At 45.4% G+C, this 25,486-nt stretch overlaps 1 protein-coding gene across 1 annotated transcript in view; it reads left to right on the plus strand.

The window, feature by feature from the left end:
• Cpxm2 (carboxypeptidase X, M14 family member 2) overlaps window positions 1–25,486 on the plus strand; it is a 118,835-nt gene that overhangs the window by 64,442 nt on the left and 28,907 nt on the right. The window contains exons 5-7 of the mRNA XM_028868477.2: window positions 15,475–15,559; window positions 15,956–16,106; window positions 24,609–24,697. Of these exons, the coding sequence (XP_028724310.1) occupies window positions 15,475–15,559; window positions 15,956–16,106; window positions 24,609–24,697 (325 nt within the window). The remainder of the gene's footprint in view (window positions 1–15,474; window positions 15,560–15,955; window positions 16,107–24,608; window positions 24,698–25,486) is intronic.

The following is a 25,486-nucleotide window of genomic DNA, read 5'->3' on the forward strand; positions in this document are numbered from 1 at the left end:
AGCTTTTGTGTCTGCTCCCCCTCAGCTCTGCAACCAGGCTTAAGGACAGACAGCTGTCCGGGTGTGGATTCTACTCCCTGGATGCCAACTTGCATGCCCAGCAGGAAGCTTCCAATGTTGCTTTTTAGGAGTTTTTCATGGTATGCCAGCTTCAAACCAGGCTGGGGGAATGGGTGATTCTGTTGCGGTAACTCCCGTGATACCGCCACCCGTTCACCATGTCCGAGCGAGGGAGGGGCTGTGAATTAAAAAATAAGAGACAAGAGACAGCGAGTCATTCACCACAGCAGAATGCTGAATGCCAAATGCTGTTTATTGAAAGAGGGAGGAAACCTTAAATACAGGCTTACAGCACAATGGAGGATCCCCAGAGGGCAGAAGTTCGCTACCCAATGTTCTACATTCTTGCATCTAAGCTGTTTACACCAAATGCAGGATACACGAACAAAGAACCTCCGGTGAGTGGTTAGCCTTTGGTGAGAGTTCAGGAAGAAGGAAACCAGCAAGGAATTTGCATAGGGAGGACATCTGGTCAAGGTCGGCAAGCAAGGCAGCAGCCACTCAGTGTGGGGCTGAGGAATGGGTGATCCCATGGTTTTTTCCTAAGCATTTTGAAAGTTACAGTCTCTGCTAAGTTACACTGAAGGTTATTATTACTTTTCTTCTTTTCAAATAGCCTTCTGACCCCCAGTTTTTCTTTCAAGTTTCTCTCTCTCATATATATATATATATATACTAAGAAAATCCCTTCAACCTTCTCTCCATAACGCCACAGCAAGATGTGGGCTCTTAATGAAGGAGGGAAAAAGAAATTCTGCTCTTCAGTCCTGACACAAACTGGCCTTGATTCTTCTTGCTTATGTGGGAAGAATCTGGCCTTAGAATGAGTAGAGAAATTGAAAATGCCAGAGAGTGAAATGGAAAGGAGAAAGAGAGGGATGTAGGGGGTTATTTTTAATTAATATATTATTTCATTGTTGAAATAATCAAGTAACATTTCTGATCTTTAAAAATAGTCTCCATTTCAGGTCCTTTGTACCATTTCCTGGTCATCTGGGCAACTACTGCAAACCCCTTAGGAGATATTTCTTCTGTTTGTCCTCTTCCTCCTTCCTTCTTTCTCTCCTTCCTTCCTTCCTTCCTTCTCTCCTCCTTCCTTCCTTCCTTCCTTCCTTCCTTCCTTCCTTCCTTCCTTCCTTCCTTCCTTCCATTTCATTTCTTTCTAAATTTTTGTTTGTTGGTCAGTTTACTGTATCTCTCTCTCTCTCTCTCTCTCTCTCTCTCTCTCTCTCTCTCTCTCTCTCTCTCTGTGTGTGTGTGTGTGTGTGTGTGTGTGTGCAGACCAGAGGATGACTTTAGGCGTCTTCATCTATTGCCCTCCACCTTATTTTATTTATTTAACTATCTATCTATCTATCTATCTATCTATCTATCTATCTATCTATCTATCTATTTACTTACTTACTAGACAAGGTCTCTTTGTAAACCCAGAGCTTGCAGTTTCAGCTAGACTGGCTGGCCAGTGAACCTCTGGATCTTCCCGTATCCCTGCATTCCACCCAGTGCTGAGTTTACAGGAACATGCTGCCATGGCTGGCTTTCATGTGGGTGCTAGGGATCTGAGCTGCTCATGCTCACATAGCAAGTACTTAACTCAACGAGCCATCTCTCCAGCCTGTTTTGCTGAATTTTTTTAATTCTTTTAATCCGATTAAAATGGTCTCAGTGCTCCTTCTAATCATTGAATTAGTTATTATCCACTGACTTTCTATTACATGAGGGAAGGATTTAGGCTTTATTTACCTGACTCTCCAGACTAGTCCTGTCAGTCTCTTCTTCCCCTCCCCTCCCTCCCTCCCCCTTCCTCCCTCTCTCTCTCCTTCCCTTTGTTCCTCCCTGTCTTCTACCTTTTTTTCCTCTCTCTTTCTCCTCTCTCTTCCCGTGCTCCCCAAAAAGTTACATTATGAATGTTTGTGAACTTAGTACCCAACTTTTACAAAGGTTGGCACTAAACTATGATTCACATACATCTGGGTCCCCAGAGCACCACAAGTTCATTTTCTTCTGTTGCGACACTTTCGCTTTTATCAGAAGCTAACAACCTTTGCAGTTCTCTTAGTTTACTTTTCTTATTCATTCCAAAGCTTCATGATAGACCTGCAGATCTCCTCTGATATATATGTGTGTATATACATTAGAGGTGTGTGTGCACGCATGTGCGAGTTCACACATGTGCAAACGATGCGGAATATATACCAACAATTCATGGTTTCATTTTCCTCTGGGGCCATTTGGCCACGCTGTCCTTTGAACTGCGTTAGTCCCCAGGCCTCTAGTGTTGGGTATAGCTCCTGACCTTCCCTTTCCTGCTCAGAACTCTCTCTTCTCCATGAGTTCTGCTCCAGGTTAGACCACAGGTCTCTGCTTTCTCCTTTGCTTTGCTGCTTCATGCCTTCTGGAAATGAAGCACAGAAGATAACATTTTGGGGTCCTTGAATAAAATGTATTTTGTTGATCTCACCCTGGGTGGGCAGCTGGGAAGCAATTCTCCCTAAGAATTGCTAGCATCTTTACTGAGGTGTAATTCTCCACCACACAGCTCACTCATTTGAAATGTGCAGTTCTGTGGATATATATATATTTGTGGGATCATGCAGTCATTACTACAGTTAATTTCAGAATTTTCATTTTTCCAGAAGGAAACCCCACCCCATCATCTCTCCAAACTCCCAATGCCTCCCATGGCCCCTTTTCTGAAGCATCACAGTGACCAGCCCAAAGATAGATAGATATCCATTCTTGCAAACCTTCAGCTTTTACTTCCTCAATACAGTTTTCAGGATCATGTCCATGTTTCTTGTGCTAAATACTGTACAATGTTGCACCTTATTGGTACTTGATATTACCCAAAATTATAAGAATTTGTGTTTTCCAGTTCTTGGAAATTTGATTATATTGTTATTAATGTCAGATCTATTCTGTTCCTCCTATTCTCTCTCCATTATGTTCTCTCCTTTCTCTTCTCCCTCTCTCCTCTTGGCTTTCATGTGGGTGCTAGGGATCTGAGCTGCTCATGCTCACATAGCAAGTACTTAACTCAACGAGCCATCTCCCCAGCCTGTTTTGCTGATTTTTTTAATTCTTATAATTCGATTAAAATGGTCTCAGTACTCTTTCTAATTATTTGAATTAGTTATTATCCACTGACTTTCTATTACATGAGGGAAGGATTTAGGCTTTATTTACCTGACTCTCCAGACCAGTCCTGTCAGTCTCTTCCTCCCCCCTCCCTTTCCCTTTCCCTCCTTCCTTTCATCTATCCATCCATTATCCACTTTCCTTCCTTCCTCTCTCCCTTCTTCCCTTCCTTCCTTCCTCCCTCCCTGCCTTCCTTCCTTTCTTCTTCCCTCCCTCCCTCCCTCCCTCCCTCCCTCCCTCCCTCCCTCTCTTCTTATCTTCCTCCCTCCCTTCCTTATCTCCCCCTTCCTTCCTTCCCCCTTTCCCACAGACTCTCTATGTAGTTAAGGCTGGCTTGAACTCACTACAGAATCCAAGTTGGCCTCAAACTTGCAATCTTCCTGCCTTAGCTTCCTCAAGTGTATGTATCACCATGTCTGGTTTCAGTCTATACTTTTGAATTATTATTGTTTGCTTATTATCTTAGCTTTACTTCTGTTGCTATGATAAAATATCCCCAAAAAAAGTAATTTAGTGGGAGAAGAGTTTATTTCGTTTGTAATTCCAGGTTACAGTCCACCATTGTGGGATGTCAAGGTAGCAGGAATTTGAAGCAGCTAGTCCCATCACATCCATAGTCAAGAGCAAAGAGCAATAATTTAACTCATGCATGCTTGTGATCAGTTCTGTCTCTTTGCTCTCATACAGGTCAGGATCCCCTGCCTAAGGAATGGTGCTCCCCACAGTGGGCAGGTCTTTCCACCTCAGTTAGCATAATCAAATTAATTCCCTTTAATTATGACAGGCCAACCTAATAATGGAGACTTTTCCACGTGATTCTACACTTGACAAAATTATCATATATAACACGTGTCTTGCATAATGTTTTTCTTTCTGGCTTAAAAATGAAATCACCAACACTTTCCCCCTAGTTACTTCTTGTCTGTTCATCATATCTCAGCTCAAATACTGTCCTTCCAGAAGGCATTTTTTATGACATTTCCCATTTTCGAGTCTTCCATATCATCTCCTTTGAACGATATCACAGCAGCATTTCAATAACTAATTGAACAATTAATGATGAGGTACCTGTCCTCCACTAGACTGTGGTCTCATAGATAAATTAGGTAAATATACCGGAGCATCTTGTATCTGTATTATGGAATATCCTTTCTGGTGTTCAGAATGCCATGGCCCCTGTGGTATCAAGTGAGCTTGATTTGAGGGCTACTGCTCTGGGACTTGGCTCTCCCTCCCCCATATGGACAAGTATTTGATTCTGTGTCAACAAATGCAGCTTCTACCATAACATTGTCAAGGTCTGAGCTTCAGCTCACACTTCATGAAAAACAGCTTTGGAGTTAGGCATGGGGATGAATGCTTCTAGTCCCAGCACTTGGGAGGTAGAGGCAGGAGAATTTGAAGTTCTGTGTCATCTGCATAGTGAGTCTAGGCCAGTCTGGCTACAAGAACCCCTGACTCAAAGGAAAAATGAGAAAGAAACATTGTAAAAATTTCTAGCAAGCATATAAAACAGGCTAATGTTGGTGGATGTTCAAAACCTTTGAAAATAAATTGTCTTCAGATATTACGAAAAAAACACATTTTGCTTGCAGCAGCCATTGATTGTGTGTGTCTTTAGTAACTGAGCCACATTCCATAAAGTGCGTTGGCCCTCACTTTTCTCACTGGTCCTGTGCCTACTTCCAATTCCTGCCTGTTCTTTTAGGTAAATGTGTAGGAGCATCTTGACAAAGCCTGTATTATTCAATATCCATTCTGGTGTTCAGAATGTCATGGCCCCTGACAATTTTGTGCCTTAGTTCCTTTACTGATAAATCAACACTGACATTTTCCCTGGCCTTAAAATAGTTTGGAGCAAATCCAGTGGAGAATTACACTTCATTATCTAAATTGCTCAGAGTGGGACAGGTCACTCTGGGCTATAGCAAGCTTTCCTATGCATTTAGTGGCATCCTTATCCCCTATTCAATAGGTGCCCCACCCCTCGGGTGTCTTCTCAGCCTTCACACTCATGACAACCAGGGATGTTCCTAGACATGATCAGTTGTCTCCCAAGGGACACCATTGCTGTATATACAGGCAAGGGCTCGGTTGAAGGCAGTTGGCAGTACCTGCCCACACTCCTGCTGACACAGAACATTCCACACAGTATGGGCACACAATCTTGTGGTTGGCAGAAGAGCATACTGAACCTTGGGCTTGAGCTTGAAAGAGGTTTTAGAAGTCTCCATCTGACCTTATGACCTGTTGGTTCTTGCCAGTCGGGCTGACTCTGGCTAAAAAAAATAGATCATGCCTCTTCCAGGAACCTAGCTTCTGACTATATGAAAGAGCCAAATGCTTTGAAAAATACCAGGAAATTTTAATCACAGTAAGTGGATCATGAAGGCAGGCGTGGATTTGTCAGGTGGGGATGAATTTTCTCAGTGTTTATTTGAACTCTAATGTTCTCTTTAAGAGGGAGGCTGGGGGATGGGATGGGGTGGGGAGGGTGGAGTGACCTAGTTTTCCTTGGCTGTGGTTTCGTAGCTGAGACTTAAGCTTCCTATTCATTAACTGGATTTAGGGAACTATTGTTTTATCCTTTTGAGGCCAGGCTGGCAAGATGCGTCTAGACTTGAGCCTGGGGAGAGAAAGTTCTGGAGAGATGGAAAGTGAAGCCAGAGCTGGAGTGAAGTTCCCATGGCAGCAGATATCCTCATATAGGACATCACATTCTAGTCCCCAAATCTGGAAATGTTGCTGCATTAGTTACCTTGTCAATGCTGGGATGAAATGCCTGGCAGATCCCCTTAAGGACCTGAGGGTGTCTTAGGGCTCACAGTTCCAGAGTATGTACACCTTTGGGGGAAGGTAAGGATACAGGAGCAGCATCCACAGCAAGGAAACAGAGAGATGAGTGCTGTTTGCTTCTTCTTTTTCCCCAGTCTAGGACCACAGCTAATGAAATGAGCTACTCTGAGTTAGGGTTGGCTTTCCTACCTCTGTTATCTCAATCTAGAAGCTTCTTCATAGACATGCCTAGAGGTTTGTTTTCTAGGTGACTCTAGATCCTATTAAGTTTACAAGCAATCCTAACCATCCAGTCACCTTATATGACAAAGGCAACTTTGATGAGGGAATTAAGTGAAGGACCATATGTGAAGAGGGCACCTCAAATTATCCAGCAGAACCCCATCTTAGTGTTTAGGTTTGGTGAAAGAATCTTCAGCTGTGGATAGAAGGCCAGGGCCTGCTGACCATGGTCAGAGAGATACTATGTTGCTGGTTTTAATGGCAAGAAAGGGGCCACCTACCAAGGGATTCAGAAAGCTGGCAGAAGCTGGGAAACAAATGGATAGATGCTCCTCTGGGGTACTCAAGAAGGAGACAACCCTTCAGATACATGGACTCCAGCCCAGCGCTAGCAGGGGTCTAATCTATGTGTGGGAACTATGAGATACAAGTCTGTGTTGTTTAGGCTTCTGTGTCTGTGGTAGTTCGTTGCAGGAGCTGTAGGGAATCCATACAGAAGTCTCCATAGGTCAGAACCAGCATGCAGAAACCCTCAAGTTGGGTACTCACAAGCAAACACGGTGGAATAGGCACTGCGTCCCTGTTCTTCAGGGAAGCAAAAACTCTGGTCCCACAAGATGTGAGCGTGTGCAGAGCCATGCATGTACTAGTCACACTACAGGCTTGCCCTCTGAGGCTTGTAATTCTGATCAGAAAGTTACATTTGCGGTCACTTGGAAGGACTAATATTCTGCCTCTTATAACACAATGATCCACATGTATATATTCTAGTTGTTCTTTCATGGAAAAAAGAATATAAGAAACTATAAGAGCAATTTCATCTCCCATGCCCTTGAGCACCAGAGCGGAGGCAAGTGTGAGATTTCCTCCTCTGGTCTTTGCAAGCAGCACAGTTGGGGTAGAGCACTGTGGCTGCTCTTCTCTCAGACTGCACTCAGGTCTGCCACAAAGCACAGTAAAATATGGAGAAGGGAATGGGGAACCAGGCCTCCCTGAGTCTCTTGATTCACCCCAGACAGCCTCGTTATAATGGCAGTTACCTCCACTTCCTAATCTGCACCCTTACCTCAAGCTGCAGTTTGGGATTTCCATCTTTGCTGGTGTTCCTCAGTATGTTCTGATTACTTGGCCAGGGACCATAGGGGAGCCTAGCAACACCATCCTTACCCCCTGGTCCTCACTGGCTTCCAAGTACACCAGCCTGGACTAGTGACTATCATAGCCACTCTTATGATAAGTACTTTACCAGAACTACAAGGTGTAGCCAGCCTGTTCCTGTCCTGACCTTTGCTGTGTTTTCCACCTCTTTGGACCTCTGATCAGACTCACACTTGATAATGACTTTCCTGCTTCGCTCATGTGGAACCACAGCCCCCAGCCTCACTCAGGCTTAGCAATCTGAGGATTGCTGGACCTCTGGCTAAATGATGAGCAGGATTTCCTTAGCTGGGTATCAGAAGTCCTTTCTTGAAGAACACTATGTATGCAGAGGGCCCAAGGGCAGGGAGAGGGGTGGGAGTCTGGTTTTTCTGCTGGAATGTCGGGGGTCTCTCCCACGAGCTTCCCTCTCTCTCACTCTCACTAGCCTCTGCCTCTTCAGCTACGTGATGACAAGTCAGACGTTCATGAGTACCCAAGGATTCTGACTCATGACTGAAGCTGCCTTGTTCTCCAATCCAGATTCTCAGGGAAGAATGTTTTGTTCCAGTTTGCGACAAATGTTCACTGTAGGCCAGTCATCTATGATTAGTCCCGTTTCTGTTAAGGGGCCATCTTTAGGTTGTCTGTCCTTGGCCAAGGTGCAGAGTCACCCTGCCTTAAATACTTGCAACGAAGGTGTTCATGTGGAAAGGCAACTCTCAGAAAGGATAGGGCCGACCACCCAGTGTTTCCACACTTCCCCAGTTAACGAGAATTTTATCTAGGTCTACTCTTAGTTTTCACACATCTTTGGATAGTTCAAGTTCTCACCTGTGGTACTGAACATAACTGATGTTGTGTGAGAGTCTGAGAAAACTTCATTACGATCTAAATTTCATGCTTGTTTTATGCGTTTCTGTGAGTTCTGGTGACTATTTTTGTGACCATACATCAGCTTCTCCTGGTGTTTGGAGAAAGGTGGGTGATTGTCAGGTAATTGAGGAATGCTAATTGTGGGTTTAAGATGAAAGCAGTTTTGACTAACTAGATTGACCTCTATATATGAATGTACTTATATCTATATGTGTATGTGTATTGGCATAGGTATAGCTCCCTTATGACATGTGAGTAGATATGAACACCCATCTTAGACCCGTTCCTAGCACACAGTACTTTGTGAATGAGTGTTAGCTTCATTAACACTGCAAAGCTCCTTCCTAACCTGTTTTCCAATCTTCCAGTTAACCCTTTAGCCCCCAAATTATAACTTTTATATCTACTTTAAAAGGATATCTGGTTACTCTGCTTCTCTTTTTTAAAATCTCTCTCTCTCTCTCTCTCTCTCTCTCTCTCTCTCTCTCTCTCTGTGTGTGTGTGTGTGTGTGTGTGTGTGTGTGTGTGTGTGTGTGTGTGTGTGTGATGCTCTGGAGCTGGAGTTACAGGTGGTTGTGAACGACTTGGTGTGGGTGCTGGGAACTGAGCTCAAGTCCTCTGTAAGAGCAGCAAGAGTTCTTAATGGCTGAGTCATCTCTCTAACCCTTTTTATTCTGTTTCTTGGCTCACTGTATGTTCTTTTAAAAAGTCTTTTTTAAGTGAAAGGAGATAGTGACAAGCTCCTGTTTTTATTGTCTAAGAATACCCTGATTTCATAGTCGTTCTTGAAATACAATGATTTTCAGGTTAACACTCTTTTCCTTAATCCATTGAATACACTGATTTCATGGTTCTAATACTGCCCTTGAGCAGTGTGCTGTCAATTTGTTCCCATGCATTTGTACCTTAAAAAGATTTCTGGCTCCTTTTAATCTGATCTTTGACACTTTACATCTTGTCTACAATGTAGGTGGGGTAGGAAACAATGATCCTCATTTCATAAAAAAAAATACTGGGAACTCAGAGTAGCAAAAGCAACAGATTTATTTCCAGTTCTGTAGAAGCCAAGCACTAACCTAGACTAAAGGCAAGATTGGATGGTACACAGATTTGGCTCATAACAGGTTTTTTTTTTTTTTTTTTTTTTTTTTTTTTTTTTTTTTTTTTTTTTTTTTTTTTTAATCTCATTGCTCTGCCCCCAAATTCCTCATTGGCTGAGTTCTTCAGAGTAGAGCAATCTTCCTGGTGTCTGGCATTGCCCCCTCCCCAAACTCTCCGTCCTGCTCTTCAGGGCACAAACCCTTGTCTAATATATATCCCAGGGTTTGCGATCCCTCCTTTTCTGATGCAGGCTGCAGACTGCCTGTGCTTTTTGACCTAGGACAACAGAGAGTGCCTACGCAAGCGGGCATTGGCTGCTGGGTAGGGAAGAGATGAACCTGGTGCCTCCTGCTTGTCTGCAATTCATTAACGGTCTGTAAAGGCACCCTATGCTGAAAATGGACCATAATGATTTATTTCTTACAGTGGGGATGGATTTCTTTGTATGGGTTCTATTTGCCATTTATTGTCCCTCTTGAATCTGTGGATTCACATCTTTTGTCTGCTCTAGACAAGTTCTAGCCAGTGTTCTCCCAATACTGTTTCCCTTTACTTCTGCTTGGCCTCTGTGAGAAACTCTGATGAGGAACACATCAGGTTTTTTTCACAGTTATCTTCTTTTGATTTTATACTGGTCAATTTTTTTTTTTTGCTGTGTTCTTTGTAACTTCTTCAACTTTATTCCTGTTTGCTAATTCTCTCTTTGACAGTTCCTATTCAGTTCTTTCAATTTATCTGTATATTTAATTTTGATGGGATTTTTGTTTTTTAAAAGTTGTTTATGTTCTTCACATCTAGCTGTTTCTTATACTAACCTATTTCCTTTTGGTGTTTTTATTTTACATTTTATTACTTTAAATATGCCTTGTATAAAGGTGGCTGAAAACAGGAATTATATAACCAGACTGCTGGATTTTGAGTCTCATGTTCTATCACCTTGACCTCTGGGTGCATCTGTAGTTCAGAGTAATAACACCTATGCCACTTGGTTGTCATGAAGAAAAATGAGTTAATATTTACAAAGTGCTTAAGACAGTATCTGTCACATGCTAGGCACAGATAAACAACTTCGAATTGTCTCATCCTGTAGAAAATCATACTTTGAGTTTTGACTTTTTTATGGGCTAGTGACAATGTGTGGTGTGATCCTCTCTCATCACGCCGGCTACAGCAATGGGCCATAGGCATCAGTCACATACTCTCATGCAGCTGCAAGACTCTGTAGTGTGCTGTGTTGCTAAAATCTGATGCTCGGTGGGTTAAGGCTATCCACTCTCGGCTTACAGTATCATCAACCCATGATGGCTTTTACTAGGACGCAACCCCACTGGAAGTAGATGAGGATTTGTACTTAGCAAACTTTTGATTCAGAAAACTTAAATATATAATGTGGCAGTTCCAAAATCTCCAGTTCTCTTGGGTCTGAATTTGTTGCATTTTATTTCTGCTACCTCTTTCTCACGGGGAGTATTTTCTAGGTGATCGATGAGGCTTTAGAATCATCCTTGCCTACTCCTTCTCACCTAGAGAAACCTCCAAGGGCCTACAAGAAAGACTCCTCTGCAGAGACAGTTTGTGTGGACCTCTGCTGGGAGCTAAGTGGACATTGACACTCTCAGTCCCTCTAACGAATTCGTATTCCCTTTGAGAGTCTTGGGGGAAGGTTCAAGTTCAACAGCCTTAGCTTTTTATGGCTGGCAGGCTATCCTCATGTGCATTTCCCTAAAAAATGTTGGCTTGTTAACTTATACAATGCTTAGTATTTTTTTTCTTTCAGCTCATATCCACCAGATCCCTGGAGACTCCTCTTATTTACTTGCTTGCAAACTCACTGGTAACTTAAAACCTTTGTTTATCTTACCATAAGCAGAATCTAGCCAACCTGTAGGGAAGACTCTGCAGTCCAATGTCACGGTGTCCTGACTCCTCCCTCTGTGGTCCACCTCCTGACTCCTCCCTCTGTGGTCCACCTCCTGACTCCTCCCTCTGTGGTCCACCTCCTGACTTCTCCCTCTGTGGTCCACCTCCTGACTCCTCCCTCTGTGGTCCACCTCCTGACTCCTCCCTCTGTGGTCCACCTCCTGACTCCTCCCTCTGTGGTCCACCTCCTGACTCCTCCCTCTGTGGTCCACCTCCTGACTCCTCCCTCTGTGGTCCACCTCCTGACTCCTCCCTCTGTGGTCCACCTCCTGACTTCTCCCTCTGTGGTCCACCTCCTGACTCCTCCCTCTGTGGTCCACCTCCTGACTCCTCCCTCTGTGGTCCACCTCCTGACTCCTCCCTCTGTGGTCCACCTCCTGGTCCACCTGAGCTGATAGAAGGTTATGTTGGAGGAAAATGAGCTAGTGCCATTCAGGGTATTTTATGTGTTTTATATTTTCAAATGAGTGAGCTGCCAGAGCCCAGGAGAGTCAGCACAGCCTCTGCCTCCTCCTGTGGTCTGGAGGCCTCTGACCCCAGTACTTCTTTGCTCAGACTGCGGAGCTATGAGTCAAGCCTGAATGTCAAGGTGGTTTTGTGATTAGGAATAATCCCTCTGAGGGAAGTGGAAATAAGCCACAGAAGTACTGTGATGGTCAAGCCTTCACTGAAGATTAGGAGACCACGAAACAGGGCTATTACAGTTCCTGTCTCCCATGAGGCTGCCTTATGACAATGGATGCGCCTCGCATAAAGAAAAAACATGTGCTGCTTTTTATGTTAGGTAAGGACTGTTTTCACTCATTCATCTGCCAAGCATCCTTCATTCGGCTGATTCAGGAGGCTCCTTTCTTCCCACCACCCCTGAAGGTGCCTCGTCACGGCGCTCAGTCACACTCTTGAACATTCTGTTCACCTCTCCGTCTTCCTGGTTAACCTTCAAAAACCTTGAATGAAAGGATCATGAATAATTTAGCTATGTACCCTCAGAGGTTGGAATGCTTCTATCATAGAGGCTGAAAGGTCAGGGAAGCATGTACCAAGATCCACATGGCTTTAGCCTTGAAAATGCTCAGTATACAAACTTGATTAGTCAACAAGTAAGTTGAGATAAGAATGATATATAATGAAATAAGAATTCTTGATGTCATGTTTCTCTAGTAAAGTAAGCCTTGCTTCACAGCACACACTTATTTTTAGGAAAGGCAGGTTTGGATCCCAGTAGACCATTTGGGATCCTGTCCTGGTTGGAGGAAATGGGCTGGGCTGCTACTGGTGGAGCTAGAGAGAGTCTGATAGATCTTAGTCTGAAGATATGGGCAGTAAATTGGCAAAACTTCGTGAGAGGCTGAATGGGGGGGGCAGGAAAGAGAGGGTCAGGAGTGACTGCTGGTGTGTGGTTCCTGGTGGATGACAGGGACTCTGCTAGGCCACTCTGCTGTGGTGTCTCCTGGCAGACAAGAATGTGCATGCTGGGTAAGTGTTCCACTACCAAGACACAACTCCAATACTTTTATTGTTATTTATTTTTATTTTTTAGGACAGGGTCTCAGTAAATTGCCCAGGCTGGTCCGAAACTTTCGATTCTTTGGCTTGCAGACTCTTGAGTAGCTGGGTTACAGGACCAGACCACAGACCCAGCCTCTCTTCTTTGGAGAACTTACTGAGTTCCCTTTCTACTTCCGCCCTGTTTGCGTACTTCTTTTGACTGAGTTTCCTAACTTCATTCCTTTTGTCTTGCTAGGACAGAGCCCTGCCTCTGTAGCCTGCCTTGAAGGTATTGGGTGGGCATTATCAGCTGAGAAGCAGTTGGCAGGGGAAGAGGAACTGCTGTTGGAATTGGAATGGAGCAGATTGCTCTTTGGGGAGAGGGTAATTTTTCAGGCAGGTGTTGCTGAGGGGCTTCCCAACGGCCTTGCTCATGGCGTTTCTATTCTGTATTCCTGGCTCCAGCCTGGAATGTTTGGTGGTAACGTTTGATTACTGGAATGTTGGGGGTGGGGACTGTTGTTTGATTCTGGACACAGAGGGTCGTGGGGAGGACACAGCAGGAGGAAGTGTAAAATGAAAGTGTTTTTCAGCATGGATAGAGGCACCTAAAAACAAGCTGCTCCTGAACAAATTCTCTAGGCAATCTGACTCAGACTGAAAGCTTAACCAGCAGTTCTCAATCTTCCTAAAGCTGTGACCCTTTAATCCAGTTTCTCATGTGGTGGTGACCCCCAACTATAAAATTACTTCGTTGCTTCTTCATAATTATAATTTTGCCACCGTTATGAATCATAATGTAAATATCTGATATGCAACCCCCAAAGGGGGTCGTGGCCCACAGGTTTAGACCCTCTGGCAGCAGGACTGGAGAGCAAGCATACTTACAGAAGGAAAGGACAGAAAAGCAGGAGGCCGGTTCTGCCGCCAGGGTTCTAGGTTTTAGGAAGGGGCATGCACAGAGTGGCATATTACTTGTCAATTAACAACATAAAAAACCTGTTGGGGTTGTGTTTTGATTTTGCCACGCCTGTCAGATTGGCCTCCATTCCAGCAAGTCAAATTATGGCTGCTTCATCCCCAGTCATTTCTATCTAGTGGGAGATGGTGTCCGGGCTCTGGCTTTGGGTCCAGCCTACTGGAGTCTTGCTGGGATGAAGAATGTCTGAGTGGCTGTGACAGACAAGGAGAAACCCGGAGTCTCATGGTCTCAAGCTGCTGCTTTTGTGACTGGCTGGATCTGCTTTGCTGCATTCACAAGTCAGTTTCCCCAAATGAAATTTCTAGAACAATTTGCAACATTCACTGAGATTATTTCTCCCTGCTGGACTCCATTAAGCTTCTGAAGCGTGTGATGTAACATCAGTATGAACACATTTGCATATCTTTTTTTGTGTGTGACCATACCAGGGGCTAGGAATTGTCCTAAGTGCTTAAAGGATATTAGACCCTTCAAGGCTCACAGTCCTGTTTTTTTTTTTTTTTTTTGTATAGAGGGGCATAGATGGGTCAGTTACCTGGACAAGGTTACACAACCAGCAGGTATCATAGAACTCGGGTTCTTTTGTTTTTTAATCGTAACTATTTGTTGAGAATTTCATACGTATATGCAATGTATTTTGATCATATGTTCCCACAACTCCTCCCAGAGCTCCCTAAAAGTCCTTCTTCCAACTTCATGTCCTCTTTTTCATCTTTGGTACAGCTGAGTCCTGTCAGAGCTGTTCACATGTGCATGGGTATGGGCTATCTACTGAAGCACCAACCAGTAGCCACAGCAGAAAAATGAGTACTCCTCCTACAGCAGCCATCAGCCGCCAGTAGTTCTTCAGCCAGATTCAGGGCCACATGAGCCCTTCCGCTCTCTGTGCTAGAATTTTGAGGGGCTTGATCTTGTGCTGGTAACCGGGGCCACTGTGAATCCAACAGCTATACCCTGTCCAGAAGATGCTTCGGATTACTCTCCTCTTCTCTGGCCCTTGCATCCCACTTTGCTTGTCTTGGTTGATATAGATGTCCCATTTAGGGCTGAGCACTCAGAGTGACTGTTCCCAGCGCTCCGACCAGTGAGGAGTCTGGGTCCGTCTTTGCCTACTGCAAAAGGAGTGCCTCTAAGCAAGGTTGAGAACAGCACAGACTGATGGGCTGAAGCATAAATCTTTAGGAAGCTGTCTGACAACGTGGCTGCTTAGCAGAGTAACAGCAGTACGTTCCTCCCCAACTGTGGGCTTTTGATCTGGTTTAGAGTACCAGGCATGGATGCCCTCCTACAGCGGAGGTCTCAAATGCAACCAGAAAGCAACTGGTTGCACCCACAAACAGTCTTGCCACTATTACACTAGAGGGCATATCTTGCCTGGCAAGTTGCTATTTAACATGCCTGGTAAAGTGCTCGGTAAGGCCACTGATGTCTTTTTTCCTCTCAGTGGTATGCATAGCATCGTCTTGTACTATGAAAACTAGCCAGCAGGGAAAGTTTTCTAGCGGGTTCAAGGTCAGTTTATCTGTGTTCTGCAATCAAAGTGTGTGGTATCTTCAGCACTAGGGTCTTGTTATCTAGTTGTAATGGGCAATCAAGAGCCATGACAAGAATCTGTGTTGTCCTCCAGGACTCTCTGAGAATCAGGGTTTGACCCAGTCCTGAGGAAGCCATATCTGTTCTTCCTTCCACACCTCGGGATGGCAAGGGCGAGCATTTCAAGTATGTAACCCCAGTGATGCTCTATTTTCTCACAGGAGTGACTGGGTGACGTCCTACAAAGTCATGGTGAGCAATGACAGCCATACATGGGTTACTGTGAAGAATGGATCTGGTGACATGGTGAGTCCCCTCTCCACTCTACCCGTGCCATTGGTGCCTGGCCATCGGGCTTTGTCCTATGCCTGGGGAGGTTTACCAAACCTGTGTAAACTCAACCAACCAGGAGAGTCCTTGACTATTGGGCCAAACAGACCCTCTCCCTGCTCCAAAGCTTGGTCTGGCCCAGCTCCTTCTAAAAGCCTGAGCTTTAGAGCATCCTTTTGCCCTCATGATAGACTGAGAGATAGGGGCTTCCTGGGGCAGAGTGCAGGGGTGATTTGTTCCTTTTTCGCCTTGGTTCCCAGCATACATTAGTACTCCTTGCTGGGATCCTAAGGAATGAGTGAATTCCTGGCTGTCTTACTTTTTATGATGAAGATCTTAAAAAGCTTCCTCTTTCCCCTTGAGCATCAATAGATTTTTGAAGGAAACAGTGAGAAGGAGATTCCTGTGCTAAATGAGCTGCCGGTCCCCATGGTGGCCCGCTACATTCGCATAAATCCGCAGTCCTGGTTCGATAATGGGAACATCTGCATGAGGATGGAGATCTTGGGCTGCCCGTTGCCAGGTGAGTTTCCTCCTGAACTTCCTGCAAGGCTGTTTCCTACTGGGAGACAGGTACCTCCCCAAGGTGAGTCAAAACAAACTGAGCTATCATTTTCCTGTGTCCATTGTTAAATCTCTTAAACATACAGATTATTCAAAACGAAAAGAAAAAGAGCTCTTCATAATCCCAACTCAGAAACATGAACATTGGTGGCACTGAGCCCTCTTGCCAAGTGTGGTTTTGCCTGTTGTAATTTTAAGATGTCTGTGTATATCAAGGTTGACGGATCACTCAATACTGTCACTCAGAAGTAAGAAAAAGGCATGTAGCAGTCAGCTAGGGGTGTAACTTAATGGTAAAGCACACGCAAATGTGCAAAGCTCTGGGTTCGGTTCTAAGCACCACAGAATATGTTTGCCCTCGAGACATCTATTTGTCCTCAGCATGCTTACTGTATTGGGCACAGAGGCAGGGCAGGAGGTGGAGGGAACTGAGCCGTGAGCATTTGCAAGGTCTCTGTCTAAAGAGCTTCCTTGGATGACTGTATCCTCACTGAACACTTGCTCCTTCTAGTCTGATGGGCTGATTTTCACATGATGGTGTTTGGCTCTAACTTCAGGATGTAAGTGGGCATCCATGTGCACCTTTTGGATCCTATTAGTGCCTGCTCCAGACAGGTTGGCCTAGGCTGGCAATTTCAGAAGGTATTGACTACATCACTGGGGACCCATGGCAAGAGCATCTTCCTTCTGCTCAAACATTTCCAGGAAAGCAGCTAGACTAAAACTCTCCCCATAGTACCTATCAGAGCCTACAGGTATGTCCCATTCCTGTCCTTCTCCAGTCAGGTCACAAGGCACAGGAGCAGAAGCATGGTTCATGTCACCCAGTTTTCTCCCTGGAGTCTGTTCACTGTCGGGCTCACAGTAGAAGCTGGAGCATCACTGCCTGTGGCTCCCCAATCCTGCCCAGCACAGTCCACCACCAGCCCTGATGCTACTTCAGCAGTCACCCCAGCTCCACCATGAGCTTGCGTTTGCTGTGTTTTCAAAGCGTGTTTAATGCCACATTGCTATTTTTCTCTCGGTCTTGTAATATGCATGAGCTGGCTTTGCCAGCTGTAGGTTTTCAGAACATGAACCGTCCATGGGTGAGAAAGTCAGCTCTGTCTGCCTACATTAATGATCCTCATAGCAGACACACATTTTATTTTTCATTTTATGTTTGTTTGCACTTACTAGCTTGCATTTTTTTTTTTTTTTCATGTCACAAAATCACTGGTGCCTGTCCTGGTTAGCTTTGACTGTCAACTCGACACAGCATAGAGCTACTTGAGAAGAGAGTCTCCATGGAGGGGTCACTCAGATGAAGTTGGCCTGTGGGCAGGTCTACATGGGGGGTGGTTTCCTGATTGTTAACAGGTGTAGGAGGGCCCAGCCCTCTGTGGGCAGCGCTATTCCCTGGGCTGCATAAGAAAGCCAGCTAAGCACAAGCCAGAGAGTGAAGAAACACATAGCATCCCCCACAGTTCCTGTTGTGCTTCCTTGGCTGCAAGTGGGTTCCCTGGTCAGAGATAAAGTTGCATAGAAGAGTAAGCAGGCCTGCTTTCAAGTTTCTGCCCTGAATTTCCTCAACAATGGACTGTGACCTGTAAGCTTAAACAAGCCCTTTGATCCCCTAAATTGCTTTTGGTCACATCAACAGAATGAAACCAGGAAAGAGGGCATCTGTGGGTACTTTCTCTCCTGGTCTGTGGGCAAAATCTCACATCTTTAATCAGCCCGTGGTAGCTGGAAATTCAGTAGTTTAGAACATTTTGATTCCAGGCTGGGCAGTGATGGTGCACGCCTTTAATCCCAGCACTCTGGAGGCAGAGACAGGCGGATCTCTGTGAGTTTGAGGCCAGCCTGGTCTACAGAATAAGTTCCAGGACAGGCTCCAAGCTACATGGAGAAACCCTATCTAGAAAAACCAAAAAAATAAAATAAAAATAGAATATTTTGATTCCATAAACAATCTTGCAATTACTCTTATTTCTCTGTCCTGTGTGTGTGTGTGTGTGTGTGTGTGTGTGTGTGTGTGTATGTGTGCATGTGTGTGCGTGCGTATGTGTGTATGTGTGTCCCTATCCCTGTGTCCAGAGTTGTTGCTTGAACTTTATTGTAACTAGTGGAATTGCTGGGACAGAGGTTGTGCACATTTCTAAGGCTAAGAAGAAGAGGGCATTGGAGCATGCCTGTTTGGGATTTGAGCTCCCTTTCATAGCTGGCTCCTGCAGCAGTCCCACATCCAGCCTGCTGCCATCTGGAAACTTCTGGGGCCATGGGGCTCAGGATATCTGCTAGCACACATCTTAGCCAGCATCTATAAGGAAGCTCTGTCCCCTTTCCTCCAGGCCATGCTTAGTACCTAGTACTGAGCCTTGCTTAGTACTTCTCCACTTGCTTGCTGTAAATAGTGGAGCCATGGCTTCCCTCTGTGGGCAGGAGTTCATGTGTCATTAGGAAAAAGCACAGAGCCTGTGTGAGTATCATGAAATAATTATTTCTCTGCTAGGTTATTCTTGGTGGGCATTTGAAACACCCATAGAGATGGATGAAGTGTGAAACCTGGGTGGTTCCAAGTGTGGACTTAGTGTAGTTCTAGTTTCTACCTGACAAATATATAGGTCCATTTTTAAGAGCCAAATTTATTTTGAAAAGGTTTTTAATATAAATCTACACACAGGCATATGTGTGTGTGTTAGAAATAAAAGATAATAAGTAGGTAGATAGACAGTAGATAGGTAGGTAGATAGATAGATAATGGATGGATGGATGGATGGATGGATGGAAGAATGGATGGACGGATAGACAGATAAGTAGGCAGACAGACAGACGGATAGATGAATGGATAGATACACATGAAAAGGAGGGTTGTGCACACTTCAGAAGGCATAGTCTTGCATTTTGATGTCTAACAATAGCTAGCTATGCAGTTTCCATGGCTTCTGGTGTTACATTGGTCAAAGGATTTGAGAGATTAAATAAGAATGTTCTGATATACTAATTTTTCTGTTGTTACTGAAGAGCAGAGGATAGTTATCCTTTATGTCATAGGAAAGGAGATCTGCTTCCTGCACTTGCTTCATCAGATCAGGTGACCAATTGTCTTGATCTGTCAGGAACCAGACAGGACAGTCCAGGGAACCCAGCACAGGCTGGCCACTTGCTGGATAGAGTGCAACCAGAGTCCTCTTTGTAGATTTTTCATTGGTTTGAAAAAAAAAAAAAAAAAAAACTTGAAAGCTAGACATGGTAGCACCTGCCTGTTATCCCATTGCTTCAGAAGGATTGCCATGGAATTAAAGCTAACCTAGTCTACAGAGTAAATTCTGGGTCAGCCTGAGCTACAGAGGGAGACTCTGTCTTAAATAAACAAAGCAAAATAAAACAAAAAAGAACTTAAGGATGAGCACAGAAGGGCCCTTGGAGACATGGGAGAGTACCCTGAACAGCAGGCTCAAAGTGTTGGGGAAGGAGGAACAGAAAATCACTCTTAATAGAACACAAGTGAAACACACACCGTGGAGAGGTAAGACAGCACCCTTGGAATGTGGGGGAGCTATGTGTGTGGACCTTTGTTCTTTGCAGCTTTTACTGAAGAAAGTGTAAAATGGCCCTTTTCTCAGGGAATGTGAGCCTTGAATGTGACAGCATTGTTCCATCCTTTCAGGCCAATTAAGGAATTAATTGGTAATTAAGTGTGTGTGTGTGTGTGTGTGTGTGTGTGTGTGTGTGTGTGTGTGCGCGCGCGCTTGCTTCTGTGTGGGATGTATGCATTCAAAGTAGACCAGAGGAGGATGTCCAGTGCGCTGTTTCTCACACTCTGTTTCCTAGAGACAGTCTAGCTCAGCTCCTGGAGTCGGGTTGGTAGCAGGCAAGTTTCAGCGACCCTAAGGAGGAAATATTAACTTTCATATTATTTGGCTTAATCTTGTCCATCAACTGAGACTTGTTCTGTGTCTTAGAATTCAGAGAGGAATAATAACTAACTTCTGTCACTGACAGCAGCAGTAAGCTGTACTTACTGTTTTGTGTTTACCCGTTACCTTTGGGACCACTTTAAAGCCCCTGAAGTTGGTTTGTCTGTAACTCTAGGAGTAGTTGCAGGCAGTCTGTGGCTCTTTCTCACTTCCCAGGACCAGTTCATTTACATCAAGCCGTGGAAGGCCAGTGTGTGAACGGGGGTCACAAGCTGCTTGCAGATTTTCATCACAGCACTTGAAATCTGTTTCCTTTGCAGCTTCCTGGGGCAGGCCCTGCATGGAAGTTCTGCAGGTAGCTAGCTGCCTCTGGGGTCTGCAGCTCATGGAGGGGCTGATGGTTCTTCTCAGTTTCTCATCTCATCTCATCCTTTGATGAGTCCTTTTTTCCCCTTTTGGCTTCAATTCATCCCTTTCTTAGGACACAAAACAAAACGTTCTGTTTGAAGAAGGAAGGGTCTTGCCTCAATGGAGTCCAGACTTGGGAGGCAGCCGGTAACTACTTTTATAAAGGGGATCACTGACCTCTGACCATGCCATGAGTAAAGGGCATTGTCTACCAGGGAGTAAAATGACCATGGATACGCACATTGTCCAAGAGGAAAGTGAATACTGACCTTCACTCGTCCCCAGTGGTGCTGGGGTAGCTGATGGGTACAGAGTCCTTCCCTTCTCCTTGTTGCCTAGCATCCCTGTGAGAGCACACAACAGACAGCGACTCCGGCAGAAGAGTTAGTAGGCCGGTGTGTCAAGAACAGAAGGTGGAGTAGGTTAATGAGGTGAGCATGCCGGATGAAGGATTTTAGGTACCGTGCCTGGCGTCCTCTCTCCCTGTAGGAAAGGAGTCCCCCAAGGAGTCGTTGGGTTTTAGTACGAAGGATCTTGAAAACGAACCACATGGAAAGAGGCAGGAAGCTGGCTTGCCAGAGCTCCATCTGTGGTATTAAAGGCGCAGAGATGGAATCAGTCAGTCAGGACTTCTGTTTCAAATGCCAGAGTCCTACTCAGACTCACTTAAGGAGAAAAATTTGGCGGACGAATGAAAATTGCAGGGGTGCGTGTGACGGGCTTTTGGCAGGGGTGGGGCTAATATCCCAGGGCCTTCTTGCTGCAGTCAGGACTGTCTCGGAGCCTCCTGCAGACTGATGGGTTGTCACTAGTGCTCCACTTCCTGCTGTCTGAGCGACCCCAGGAGAAGCAGACTCTCCTACAACTCTGATGTCACTGGAGTAGTTAGGATCAGAACCTGGACCCTGGCAGCCCTAATGAGCTAGCTCAGATACTCATGCTCACTACTCCTGTTAAGGAGACAAGCCATAAGGGAATAGAAGCCAGAGTGGCATACAGAGAAAGGAGTTCGTGTGGCCACACTGGGAAAAACAGATGACGAGATGCAGCGAACCCCCACGTCCATCTTATGGGTCCTGACTTAAAGTTTAGGTGTAAATAGAGGACAGGAGTTACACACAACTCTAAGCATTCCTGGTCAAGGTGCATCCTCACCCTTCATCAATCCATCATTTTCTAGGCTCCAGTCTCTGCTATGAGGTGCCCTGAACTAGGTGAAGTCCTTGCTTGGGAGAAGAGCGCCTCCTCTGGCAGGCACAGGGTTTCATTCGGCCTTGTCCTTTTCCTAGCATGAGATTCCTGGGGAGAGTTCAGTTGAGGGCCATTGTTGCAATGTTTTGACAGCCAAGGAGAGGGGCACAAGTTACTTCCTTTTGAAGATCTTGGCACCAGTGGCGGTGGCTGCATTGAGAGCATGGGTCTTGTCCCAGGATCACCTCTGAACTAGTGACTGGCTGGGGCAAGTGGGTTCACAGCTTGGACTTGGGTCACAGGCTTGAACCTGGCCTTATAGGGCAAGATGGTTCCTCTGAACCACATGAAATAGGTGCCAGTCAGAGAAAGGGACTTCAGAGATAACAGTAGATGGCTGACACACTGATAGTGAGCTCTGAGCTCAATTCTTACCTGTAAAACTGCGAGATGGACTCCTAAGAAATTCTCAATAAGATTTTGTTCAGTCAAAGAAAAGACAAGTGAGAAGCATTTATTAAATATGGGAGACTCGGCATCGGGATCTTGTCCTGGATGCTTCAACACACTGACTAGTCTCCAGGAAGGAAGGCTATTGTCTGATCAACCATTCTTTTGTACCTAGGGCTCTGGGCTTTTTCTTTAACCCTTTTTTCACAACCTAGAAGGCACAACTGGTGTTTGAAAACAAAAGGGGCTTTCAGATCCTTTGGAAAGACACCCCAAAAACTGGGGGTGGGTGCCGAATAGCTCTCAGAAAACAGCAAGTTGAAGTTAGTGTCAATAAATGCAAAACCAAAACCAAAAACTGTCACTCTTTACCTTTGCTTTGGAACCCATGGGCCTGGAAAGCTCTCTCTAAGGCATGGATGCCCTATGCCTCAAGCAGATATTTGAGAAATAATTGAGGCCTTGGTTGAGCTTAGATGGCATTGACTTTCTTGCCTGCACAAAATGTCTGTCTCCCTCCTGCAAGCTACAGCCTTCCATGACAGCTGCTTGTTTCTTATAGTATTGTTAGATCTTTCATGAAGATTTCACATTGTATTTGGTTGGAGTTCTCGGTGACTCCTAATTTGTTGTATGTGGCCTCAGTCTTCAAGGCTAAAGCCATTAGTTAGGGGCTCCAGCAGGGCTAGCTGATGTGGATCTGTGAAGCAGATGCTGATGCCTCCTTCCTGCCTGTGATGTAGTCATGGCTTGGTGCTTCTCACAACGATCCTGCAGAATCAGCTGGGATTTTGTCATGATGTGGAATCTGATTTGGCAGGGCTAAGGCAGGTCTATTAGGCAGTCAGTGTTCCTAGTCTGGGGACTTTGGTGGCACAGGTGGTTCCTTACTGATCCTGATATCTTAGGGGTCCTTCTGCTACCCACCATTCCTCTGCTTCTAGAATGGGCCTTTGAGCCACTTGGGTGGAGCCCAGGCTGTTGTGGGCTTACAAGGTTCTGAGTGCGATTTGCATGGAGTATGGGTGTGGGGGGGTCTGTACTACCTGAGATTTTCTGACTGAATCGTCTAGTGTAGAAATGTCAGCATGATGACCAGGGCCTGAGAGGCTCTGCCATTCTTCCTCAGAAGGGCATCAGGGCAGATCCAGGGTCCCTTCTTGTCGCTCTCTTTCACATTCTTTCTCCTCCCTGCCCTCACTCTTTTGCATGATCTTTATTTTGGAATAATATATACAACACAATAGGACTTGAAAAGAAAATTCAAGTTAAATGAAAAGGGAGCCAGAGTCGCAGTCCTCCGGGTCACCTCTGTGACTACACTCCGATCACGTGGTGAGGCTGCTGTGTCGGTAAGGCGTTCCTATCTGTGACAAAATACTTGTCATGGACAACTTACAAGGGAGAACGACTGATTTTGGATCACAGCTCCAGAAGTTTCTGGAGCATAGTCCTTAGTTCCGTTGACTAGACCAGTGGTGAGACGGAATACCAAGGCTGTGGGAACACGTGGTGGAAAAAGCTCTGCACCTCCTAGTAGATAGGAAGTAAAGAGAGAGGAGGGGCCTGGGGACCAGGCAGAACCTTCAAAGGCACCCCCAATGACCCAGTTCCTATAGCTAGGCTCTGCCTACAAAATGTGCTGCTACCTCTTAAAGTATGTCACCAACTGGGGACATGAGCCTGTGAGAACGTCTCACGTGGAAACCACGTCAGGTGCTTCTGGCTCTAAATGTCACGGCAGGATGGTTTCAGGGTTGGCTGGCCGGACGCTCTTGAGGTCATTGGGCTTCTGTGTCCTGTTGGTCACTGAGGTTGTGCTGACAGTTCCTTCATGGTCAAGTGGCCACCACAGCAGGCAGGAAGTGCTTCAGCATCCTTTGCCTGGAGAGAGATTTGTCGCTGTCTCCTCCTCTGTGCTGAAGAGCTTTGCCTCCACTGGGGCAGTCAGAGCACTGGGTGCTGTGATGGGTTTGACCTGGCCCTGTGAATGGGTCATGAGAGTTCCGAGATGTCGGAAGAGGGGATTCTCACATGCCGGACTTCTGTTAAGAAGAATGAAAGGGAACGCATGCCAGCTAAGAGACTAACAGTGGGTACACGCTTCCTAATGTCCTCAAGGATGCGCATGTGGTTTTAAACTTCATAACTATTTGTTTCATACTGACAGCGGCCCAGGCACACATGTATCTCTTCTGCTGCTCACCGTAAGCCAACAGAGGAGATACCATTCTTTTCCCACTTGCAGATGAAAACATAAGGCGCAGAGTGCTCAAGTGGTTTGTCCAAGGTCACACCACATTAAGCAGAGACTTAAGCCCAGGCCTGTGACTATACATCCTTAATCCCCAAACAGTTCTGACTCCCACGTGCCTCCTGGTGGCTTGGTGCTCTTGCCTCTGAACCAGCATAGGAAGTTGAGCTTTCTAGTTCTGCTGTCATCACAGAAATCAGGCTCCTAGCAGGGACGTCATAATTGAATGAATTCAAAACCATCTTTCTGTCCCTAGATCCTAATAACTATTATCACCGACGCAATGAGATGACCACCACTGATGACCTGGATTTTAAGCACCACAACTATAAGGAAATGCGTCAGGTAAGCCCAGAGTATGGGGTTTCCAACATGACTTTGTCAAAGGGGGCAGCAGGGCCTGAGCTGGTAAGCACTATGTGTGATTGATTCCTCTGGGCAAGCAAATGGGGACTACTCTGTTAGGAAACCGCTGAAATGTGCTCAAAGCTAGACTTTTCTCATTGAAGCCTTCAGTTCCTAAAGGTTCTATGTGTTTGAGTTGGGTCATATTAATGAATTCATATTAATTAATTAATTCATGTTAATAAATGTGGACTTGAAGATGAGAGGGCACTTATGGTAAAATCAGAAAGCCTTCCCGTGGGTCCACATGCTGTGTTCCACAACTGATCTCCATTAACATGCTCAGTCCTTCTAAGAGCCCAGGAGGGTAGAGACTGTGATTACCTTCTCTTATTGATGGGAAACTGAGTCACTGTGACACTATAGAGCACTATTACCCCTTACCACAATATTTAGACTCTTTTTGTAAAAATTACTAATTAAATTTATTCATTTATTTTACATCCTGACCACAGTTTCCTCTCTCTTCTCTCCTCACATTCCCTCCCCGCACCTCCCCTCTGCCCAACCCCCCAATCCACTCCTCCTCTGTTTCTGTTCAGAAAGGGGCAGGCCTCCCATGGGTGTCAACAAAGCATGGCATATCAAGTTGAGGTTGGACTAGGCTCCTCCTCATATTAAGGCTTTGTAAGGCCACCCAGTATGAGGAATAGGTTCCCAAAGGCCTGCCAAAGCCTCAGGGACAGGCTCAGCTCCCACTGCTAGGAGTCTCACCAGGAGACCAGGTTA

Source organism: Peromyscus leucopus, chromosome 1 (assembly GCF_004664715.2).
Source record: "Peromyscus leucopus breed LL Stock chromosome 1, UCI_PerLeu_2.1, whole genome shotgun sequence".
NCBI classification, from domain to species: Eukaryota; Metazoa; Chordata; class Mammalia; order Rodentia; family Cricetidae; genus Peromyscus; species Peromyscus leucopus.